A 10,308-nucleotide genomic window follows, 5' to 3' on the forward strand; every position below is an offset into this window, starting at 1 on the left:
ACCCGAAGGTTGCAGGAACAGCAACTCGTATTCCGCTTGGGAACCCTGCAGCCCAATGGTATCAATGTGGATTTCACAAGTTTCAAAATCTCCCCTCCCCCCACCGCATCCCAAAACCAGTCCAACTCGTCCCTGCCTCCCTAACCTGTTCTTCCTCCCACCTATCCCCTCCTCCCACCCCAAGCCGCACCTCCATCTCCTACCGACCAACCTCATCCCACCCCCTTGACCTGTCCGTCCTCCCTGGACTGACCTATCCCCTTCCTAACTCCCTACCTACACTCACCTTTCCTGGCCCCATCCCCGCCTCTTCGACCTGTTTGTTTCCTCTCCACCTATCCTCTCCTCTATCCCTCTTCTATCCGCCTCCCACTCTCTCCCTATTTATTTCAGAACCCCCTTCCCCTCCCCCTTTTCTGATGAAGGGTCTAGGCCCGAAACGTCAGCGCCTCTGCTCCTATGATGCTGCTTGGCCTGCTGTGTTCATCCAGCCCTGCACCTTGTTGTCTCGGATTCTCCAGCATCTGCAGTTCCTACTATCTCTGATTCAATTTTCGAAGTTGTCAGGTAGATGCCAGTATTGTAGCTGTGCTTGAACAGCTTGGCCTGGGGATACAGTAGGCTTTGGAGCATGTCTTCAGTACTATTGCTGGAATTTTATCATAGCTTTTGCAGTATCCAGTGTCTCCAACCACTTCTTGACATTATGTGGAGTGAATCAAATTGGCTAAAGACTGGCATCCATGTGATGATTGGGACCCAAGTCTTGAGTTGCTAGATCTGTTCAAAATCTAAAACAGTCAGCTCCACAGAACGTGATAAAAGATATAATGAATGTGAAGGCAGGACGTTGTCACCATGAAGATTGTGCAGTGGTCGCTCTTACTGATACTGACATCTACTGATGCATCTGTGGCAGACAAATAGGTGAAGATGAGGTCAAATATGTAATTCCCTTTTCTTCATTTCCTCACTACCTGCTGCAGACCCAGTCTAGCAGCAGTGTCCTATAGTAGTATACCGGATGGATCAATGGTACTGCTGCAGAGTCATTCTTGGTGGTGAACATTTGAGATTCCCCACCCAGAGTACATTCTTCGTCCTTGGCATCCTTAGTGCTTCCTTCAAGTGTGGCTGCACACGGAGTATTGATTTATCAGCTGTGGGAGGGTAGTATGTGACAGTCAGCAGGAGGTTTCTTTGCCCATGTTTGATCTTATACCATGAGACTTTATGATGTCCGGTTACCGATTGTTGAGGACTCCCAGGACAACTCGGTCCTCACTGTACCACTGTGCTGCTGGTTCTGCTGGGCCAAGACACCTCCAAGGATGATGATGGGACATTGTGAGGTATGATTCTAACTAGGTCAGACTGCTGCTTGATTAGTCTGTGAGAAAATTCTGACAATTTTGACACTAGCCCCCAGATGTTTGTAAAGAGAACTTTGCAGGGCCTTTTTTGTCCTTTATTGTATCTGGTGCCTATGTCAGCGTATGATGGTCTGTCCATTTTAATTTCTTTCCTCCTTTCTAGCAGCGGATACAACTGAATGGTTTACTCGGCTGTTTCAGTGAGCAATTAAGAATCAACAGCATTGTTGTGGGTCTGGAGATACACATTGGCCAGACTACGTAAGGATAGCTGTTTCCTTCCTTTAAAGCCCATTAAATTAACCAACTGGGTCTTTCTGATAAGAGTCTAATGGTCATCATTAGACTCTTAATTCCAGAACCCAGGTCCCAAGAACATTGTCTCTGGATTAATAATCTAGCAGTAATGCCACTAGGCCATTGCATATTCAAAGGTGTTGCCCCATATTGTAAAGACTGCATAATTTTATTTCCTTTGTTTGGACTATGGACTAAAACCATAAACTTTGACCAGGTGATCACAGGTTATGGGCAGGAGAAACATCTAGCTGCAAAGTGAAGCTGTAGAATATCTCTCACTGTGTTGGTATCTTTCTGTGAAAATCCCAGAAAATCTCTAGTAATAGCTCCTACTCTTCTTTCTCTGAAATTTCCTTGTTGAAAGGAGAAAAGGAAAATCGCATTAAGAGACCTTGCTCTGAAAGGGGAAAATTCTTAACCAGTGAACAACACACAACATTGGCATGCAAACAACCTCATCTCATTGAAGAACTAAAAGGAATTCAAAGGAACTGAAACAAAACAACTCATCAAATCCTGTGGGGCAATTGAACAGTTTGCCTTTTCTTTTCTTTTTCCACTCCTAACATCCATGTCTTGTCTGTCTTTCTGTCTGTGAAGGTGGGAATTTAAGAAATAGTTGCATTTAAGTGGTGAAGCTATGTTTGCAATTCATATTCACTAATTGGTTAAAGACAATGAGCAGTTACTTTCTTAAGTACAGAGACCCAGTGACTGACAAACTCAGGTTAAAAGAAAGCAGTCAGCTAAACTGGGTTTTTGGATATTTTGACTAAATTTATTCACATTTTGAAATGGCTTTGGCAATATTTGGGCTTGATTTCCAGTGCATTACCCCAACTGGTCACGATGATGTGATGTCACCTGGTTAAAAGTTATGTATTCGAACATTGTGATCAAATCTGCAGGCATGCCTCTAACTAAAGTTCACAACATTATTTTTCCTGTACATTAGCTACTGATGTTCTGAAACACTCCTAAGTACTAAGTGTGGTGGCAACAATACATACCATCCTCCTCCCCATCTTTTGCTGGGATCTGCCTGGCACTCTGGCCCTAAGGCAGACATCTTATCTTGTGCAGGTTGCCGAAGTAGCAGATCCCAAGGTTTAGGATGTCCCTTTCTCTAAAGAAAAGAATCTTGGAATGACAACAGAAGTAGGGAACCTAGTAATCCAAAAAATGAGCTGACAACATACTCAGCAGGTCTCAAGAATCAGGCATGATTCCAGGTGGGGGTGAAAAAACATAAGGGACACTTCAGTCTTGCATCGAATTGAACAATGCAATGTTTTGAAGTGTTTAATCATTTACTTCTGTTACTGTGTCTAAAAGAACTTAAAACAATGTTTTAGGAAAATGAAAATCTTTGTTTATATGCTGTTAAATAAGTTGATTGTAATATATTTTAGGTGTCCTTCAGATGATGCAGACCCGGATTGCTGCGCTTCAGAGCACTGTTGACAGGTACAGAGCTAGTTTTGGATTTTAACTATAATACACTACCGCAAGTCTCATTGTGCCTGTAAAATAATCATACCAGAAGTCTCACTGCATCTGGTTCACTGTACAGTTGTCCGTGATGACAACATAGCATTAGGAGTTTATAATAGGAGCATAGGAACAGGAATAGGCCATTCAGCATGTCAGGCCTGTTCCACTAATCAGTGAGATTGTGGCTGATCTCTGGTCTAATTCCATATACCTTTGGCCTATATCCCATTTAATACTATCACCTAACAAAAAAAGAACGATCTCAGATTTAAAATTAACAATTAATCCAGCATCCATGCCATTTGTGGAAGAGAGTTCCAAACATCCATCACCCTTTGTGTGTAGAAGTGCTTCCTAACATCTCTGCTGAATGGTTTGGCTCTAATTCTCACACAATGCTGTAGAATTCAAAAATCCCTAAGCAGTGGTAATAATTTATCATTATCTTGCCTGTCTTTTCCTGTTAATATCTTGAAGACTTCAATCAGATCACCCATTAACATTCTAAGTTCGAGGGAAGTGCAATAATGGAAACTATAACAAAAGTTATAAAGTGGCAAGTGATCAAAATAGAAAGCAGTGTTCTGATAATTTGCATGTGATTTACACAAATCATAAGCATGATGTTTAATTGCATTTTGTTTGTTAACGATATTAAAGAATATGGAACAATGGAGTAATTATGGGGGAATTAATTTTTCTATTAACTGGATAACTAGATTTGCAGCAGCAGCATGGATGAGGAGTTTGTAATGTACACAAAGTGGCTTCAAGGAAGAAGGAACCACCTAGGGAACAGGCTGTTTTAAAACTAGTATTGCGTAATGAGAGAAGGTTAATTTACAACTTTGTAAAATAGTATCTTTGTCGGAGAATATCGTAATATTAAAGAATGATATATCAATGTTTGGGACTGAATACTAGAATCTGAAATCTGAACAAAACAAACTACATGTTCATAAGGAATGAGTTGGTTAAGGCATTTGGAAAATGAGGTTAAAACATATGGGAGATGAGCAATAACAAAGATTTAAAAATTAATGTTCAAATAATGTATATTTTCTTAAATAAAACTCTATGGGAAAATTTATTCGTGGTGGCTTACGAGAATATAAAGATAATATTAGATTAAGGGTGGAAGCTTACCATGTTGCTAAAACATTTTAAACCTGAGGATTAAGTGAATTTTAAAAATCAGTAAATGAAGCCTGTGTTCTTAGAATATAATCAACTTCATAATTTATAATCCTCAGTTGTGCACAATACCTCCTTTTGAAATTGATTATTTGGCTGTTGGCTATTTCTGCTTTTTTTGGTCTCTTTTCAACAGGATCAGAGGAAAAATTGTTGATCCCTATAACAAGATTGTTGCTCGTACAGCACAGTTGGCCAGATTACAGGTATACTATTTTGATGTACACCTGTACATCAGTAATGCACATTAGATATCTTTTTTTTTCCACAGATGCTGCCAGACCCACTGAGTTTCTCCAGCAATTTCTGTTGTTTCAGATTTGCAGCATCAGCAGTTCTTTATTTATCCAAAAGAAATCTGTTAGTTATACTAAAAGCTGCAGGTTTCAGGGCACATACTCAAAAGTGGATTTGATACTTGGTGATGGGTAGAAAATATTGAGTACTCATTGAATGAATCACACTGAGTAAACAGGAGGACTGAGTGGACTCTGGGAAGTTAGAAATGTAATGTGGGAAGACAGCATAGTTGCAATGTCACTGGGCTGCTAATTCAACTGTCATGCTCTGGGGACATAGATTCAAATCCCAGCTGCTGAATTTTAAATTCAGTTAATATATCTGGAGTATAAAACTGGACTCTGCAATGGTCATGATTATATTATCATGGATAGTCATAATAACTGTATGGTTCACTAATGTCCTTTTTAAGGAAGGTAATTTGCTATTCTTGCCTGGTCTGGCCTACATGTAATTCCAGAATCTCAGTAATCTGGTTGAACAGCAGTAGGTTATAGCTCATGGAGTAAAAGGGTCAGGAGAAACAGATTCAAGATTGGCTGAGGAATAGGAAATAGTGTGGTTAATGAGTATTTTTGAGGCTGAAAAGCTTATATTGGGTTTCCATAAGGTCAATATTGGGACCTTTTGTTTTTTCTGATGTGTTCTAGATTTTGGAGTTCGGGGACAATTTCAAAATCTAAAAATGTTGACAGCATTTGGAGACATAATAAACTGTGAGGATAATGTAAAAAGCATAGAAACCTTAAAAGTAGAGCAGGAGTAGTCGGTCTTCAAAAGAACATTGACAAGTTAGTGAAGTGAGTGGACAGGTGTTGGATGAAGTTCACTTGACACTTAAGCACAATGATCATTGTCATAGGAATGAGTGGAAGACTATAAAATACAGTGTAATAGTCGAAAGAGGGTGCAGGAGCAGAGAGACCTGGATGTATCTGCATAAACCTTTTAAAGGTGACAGGACAGGAGAGAGTGGTTAATATACAGATTACAAAGATTTATTCATAGCTGCATAGATATAAGAGCAGGGATGTTTTGCTAAACCTCTGTACAAGTGTATAATACTAAATTGCAAGTTAGATCTCAATTGGGGTATTATGTAACATTCTGTGTGCTACACTTCAATGCATTAGAGAGAGTATAGAAGAGGTTTACAAGGATGGTTCTGCTTTGAGAATCATCAGTTATATGAAACTAGATTGGAAAAATTGGGACTGTTTTTTTCCTTTTGAAACAAGAAAACTAAAGGGAGATTTGATTGGAGTGTTCAAAATCATGAGAGATCTGAACGGGACAGACAGGGAGAAACTATTCCCATTCAAAAATGGATCAAGATTGAGAAGGCAGAGATTGAAAGTCATTTGCAAAAGTAGGAAATGTAACATGAGAATTTTTTTTACTGCACTGAGGTTTGGATCTGGTATGTACTGGCTGTAACTTTGATGGAGGAAGGTTCAACAAAGCAATGTTTAAGAGAACATTGGATGATTATTTAACTAAAAATAATAAGAATATAAGGAGCCCTATTTTCCACATACCCTTTTCACAGCAGTCACTTTGACTGCTGCCATCAAAGAGTAAATGGATATCGGAGGTACACTGTTAGGGTTCTAGATGGGTCACGAGTAGGGTACCAGGTAGGTAGGGTGTCAACTGGGCTGCGGATAGTGGGCCAGGTGGTAGGATGCCAAATGGGTAGGATACAAGTTGCAAGATTGGAAGGAGGAGTAGGTAAATGAGGGTAGGTAGGAAGGAATTTGGTCTGGCCGAGGCTGGATTGGATTGGATGGGTTGGTGTTAAGTCAGGTCTGGGGGATTTGGATCAGCACGGTGGGGTTCGGGTTGAGTTGTGTCTGGTTTGGCCGAGCGAGGTGAATGGATGGTCTGGTCTGGTGATGGGTGTTGAGTCAGAACTGACAATGGTGTGGGGTGAGGCAGAAAATGTGAGTGTCAGATCAGAAGATAAGGTGGGAGAGAGGTGCGAAAGTGGGGTCAGGTCCCATGATGGAGAGTGGGGATGGTTGGGCAGATTGCGATGTGGGGCAGAGTTGTGTCTGCTGCAGGAAGTTTGAGGCAGTTGGGGTTCAAGACAGAAGGCATAGTTGTGGTAGGGACACAGGACTAGGAGTGACTGGGGTGCAGTTGCTTGATCTCTGGAAGGGTTTTGGTCCATGGCGGTGTTTAGGGGCCAGTTTGGGCCCATTGAGGGGGTGGGTGGTTAGGATCCAGTGGCAGCAGAGGGCCGGGGATTGGCTGTAGAGCGCTGAATGTCTGGAGAGTCCATGGGTATCAAGTTACATTGTCACGGTGTGTAAACTTAAGATCTGGGGGTCATAAATGGTCTGGTAGTATAGCTGGGGATGCGTGAGGCAGGTATGGTGACAGTCTAATAGCTATTCGGGAGTTAGACTATGTATTTAATAGTCTAACTTTTTCTGAGTAATTAGCTTAATTAATTTCCTGAGAAATTCCTTTGGAGTCTGGGTGGGGATTTGCAGGATCCCTATGTGCAACTCCAATCTATCTGCATCAAGAAATAGGGGTGGAAGTAGGACTTTCCAGCTTGCCCCACCACTTTATAAGATCATGGCTGATCTGCCCAGGTCTCACCTACTCTTTTTTTTTTTACCAGTTCCTCATGGCCGTCAACTCCCCGATATTTCAAATACCTATCTGCCTCATCTTTTAAATACTCCTGTTGTCTATCCTTCATAAATCTGTGAAAGGAAATACCCAACATTCATTGCCCACAGGGAGAAACACCTTTGTATCTCAGTTTTAAATTAATATCCCATTATTTTGTAACTGTGCCCCTTTGTTTGAGATTCTGCCGTTAGTAGAATTGACTTCGTGTTTGAGTCTCAGAATTCTTCGTATCTCAATATCCCTTAGAATCTTGTACGTTTCAATAACATCAACCCCCCTCATTATTCTAAATGCTAATAAATAAAGCCCTAACCTTGGTTTCCATGATGTGGAAGTGGTGTTGGACTGGGTTGGACAAGGTCCAACCTGATGAAGGAGCAACGCTGTGAAGGCTAATGTTTTCAGTTAAGCCTGTTGGACTATAACCTGGTGTCTTGTGATTTTTGACCTAACCGTAGTTTAGCTGTTTTTGGTATATCAACCCAATTATGAGTCTACCTTGGAAATTTCTTGAACTGCCTCCAATGCCAGTAAATCTTTCGTCAAAATGGAGATTAAAACCATACACAGAACTCCTGATGCAGCTCATCAACGACCTGCACAGGTGTAATAAAACTTAATGATTTTCACACTCCAACACCTGGTAATAAAGGCTAAAATTTGTTTTGTTTAATTACTTGCTGCACGTGCTTGCTAATTTTTTGTTTCATGCAGAGGAACACTCAGATCCCCTAGTACTGCATTTTACTTTGGGGTTTTTTTTCTCCATTTAAATTTAGCTTGCTTTTGATTCTTCTTATCAAAATGCATGGCCTCTCACTTTCCTACATTCAGCTTCAACTGCCAAGTTTTTGCCCACTCACTCAACTAATCAATATCCCCTTGCAGATTCCTTACATCCTCATCACAACATGCACCCCTCTCCACCTACTTCTGTATTGTCAGTAATTTAGGCACATTACACTCTGCCCTGCATCTCTAAGCCATGACAATAAATAATTGAACCACAAGGACGGACCCTTAGGACACTCCACTAATTATATATTTCCAATCTGAAAAGAAACCCCATGAATCCTGACTGTCTTCTGTGAGTTAACCAATCCTCAATCTGTGATTAATACATTGTCTCCAATACAGAGAGCTCCTTTCTTGTGCAATAACTTTTTTTATTTGCTACACTTTAATAAAGGCCTTGAAAATCCAACTGTACTAAATCTACCATTCCACACCGCCCCCCCAATGTTTAATCAACTCTGCTTGCAATATCTTCAAAGAATTCTAGCAAATTTGTCAAACATGATTTCCATTTCATAAAACCATGTTGGCTGTGTTTAATTGCAGTAAGCTTTTTGAAATGATCTGCTATTTCATCCTTAATAATGGACTCTAGCATTTTTCCAATATCAGATGTTGGCCTAACTGGCCTATAGGTTACTGTTTTCTGTCTCCCACCTTTCTCTAATAGGGGCATCACAGTAGTAATTTTCCAGTCCACTAGAAGCCAGTAGTTGTGGAATGTTTCAACCAATGTCTCCAACATCTTTGCAACCACTTCCTTTTAAGACTCTTGGATGCAGACCTTTGAATCATGCAGACTAATTTGCTTTCAGTCCCAATAGGTTGTCACATATTTTGTCCCTCACAATAGAGACAGTTGCATGATCTTTTCTCCCTATAGCAGCTTGCTTATTAATATCTTTGGGATGTTTACAGTGTCCTCCACCATGAAGATGCATGCAAAATATTGGTTGTAAATTATCCGCCATTTCTCTGATGCCCATTATCAATTTCGCAGTGGCATCTTTCAAGTATCCTATACAGTTTAGCTGCTGTATTTCTTTCCGTGTACCTGTAGAAGCTTTTGCTGTTTGTTTTATATTTCTTGCCAATTTACTTTCATAAACCATTTTCTCTCAGTACTAACTTTTGTAGTCATCTTTTACTGGTTCCTGAAACAAATTCCAAATCCTGAGTCCTACCACTAATTTTTGCTGTTTTGTATGCTTTAATTTTTTTAAATTCTCCTCGGCCATCTTTGTTAACCACAGGTGTTTCAACCTTCTCAGTGTGTCTTCCTTTTCGATTGGAATAAATGTTTGCTGATTGTTATGAAATATATTGGTAAATGTCTACTACTGCTTATCTACTGACCTTCCCCTTAATCTACTTTCCCAGCCCACTTCATATAACTCCTCCTTTATGTCTATGTATTTGCCCTTATTTAAATTGAGGACCCCAATTTGTTATTCCTCAAACTGAACTTGAAATTTTACCAGTTGTGATTGCTACAAGTTAGACGCTTAATTACAAGAATTCTTATTGTACTGTACAAATCCAATTTCTATCACGTTACCAAATCTAAAGTTGCCTGTACCTGACTAGTTCATGCACTATATTGCCCTTCAATCTCAATTATTTCCCAGTTGATAATTTGTCTAATTTTTCTAGGGACTTAGAGATGACTTCCAATCACAACTTCTTTCCACCCCACCTGATTTCACATCACAATCTGTTCTACTTGGGATACTACTCCCCACACACTGATTAATTCCTTTATTAATAAAACTTCCCCATCATCTTTTCCCTTTTGCCTATTCTTCTGGAGCATCAAATACCCTTGGATATGAAGTTTCCAACCCTGGTCCCCTTACACCTATGTCTCTGTAATAACCATCAAGTCATTTATTTATTTCTATTTGTGCCCTCGACTCATCTATCTTGTTACAATACTGTGCATTCAGATAAAGAGCCTTTGACTTTTACCACATTTATTTAGTCAGGTTGTAATTTGTGCTGCACACTTTCGTGTCTATTTTTACCCCCTTCCTGTCATACTTTGATTATGGTTCCGTCGTTATCCTGCATCTTTGCTCTCTGTTTCTTTCTGATTTGTTAAACTTCCTTTGATTTGAAGCCCCTAACCCCATGAATTTGTTTAAATCCCTATCTACCCACTGTTGTTATACATTTGCCAGGATCCTGGACCCAGCATGGTCCAAGT

General features: G+C 40.1%; 1 protein-coding gene across 1 annotated transcript in view; it reads left to right on the plus strand.

Annotated features, from left to right (window-relative positions):
* LOC125485816 (conserved oligomeric Golgi complex subunit 5-like) overlaps positions 1-4,612 on the plus strand; it is a 12,053-nt gene extending 7,441 nt beyond the window's left edge. Inside the window, exons 4-5 of the mRNA XM_048610587.1 lie at positions 3,086-3,140; positions 4,498-4,612. Of these exons, the coding sequence (XP_048466544.1) occupies positions 3,086-3,140; positions 4,498-4,612 (170 nt within the window). The remainder of the gene's footprint in view (positions 1-3,085; positions 3,141-4,497) is intronic.
* The last annotated feature ends 5,696 nt before the right edge of the window (positions 4,613-10,308 follow it).

The sequence above is a fragment of the Rhincodon typus genome, chromosome 22, assembly GCF_021869965.1.
Source record: "Rhincodon typus isolate 14 chromosome 22, sRhiTyp1.1, whole genome shotgun sequence".
Lineage (NCBI taxonomy): Eukaryota > Metazoa > Chordata > Chondrichthyes > Orectolobiformes > Rhincodontidae > Rhincodon > Rhincodon typus.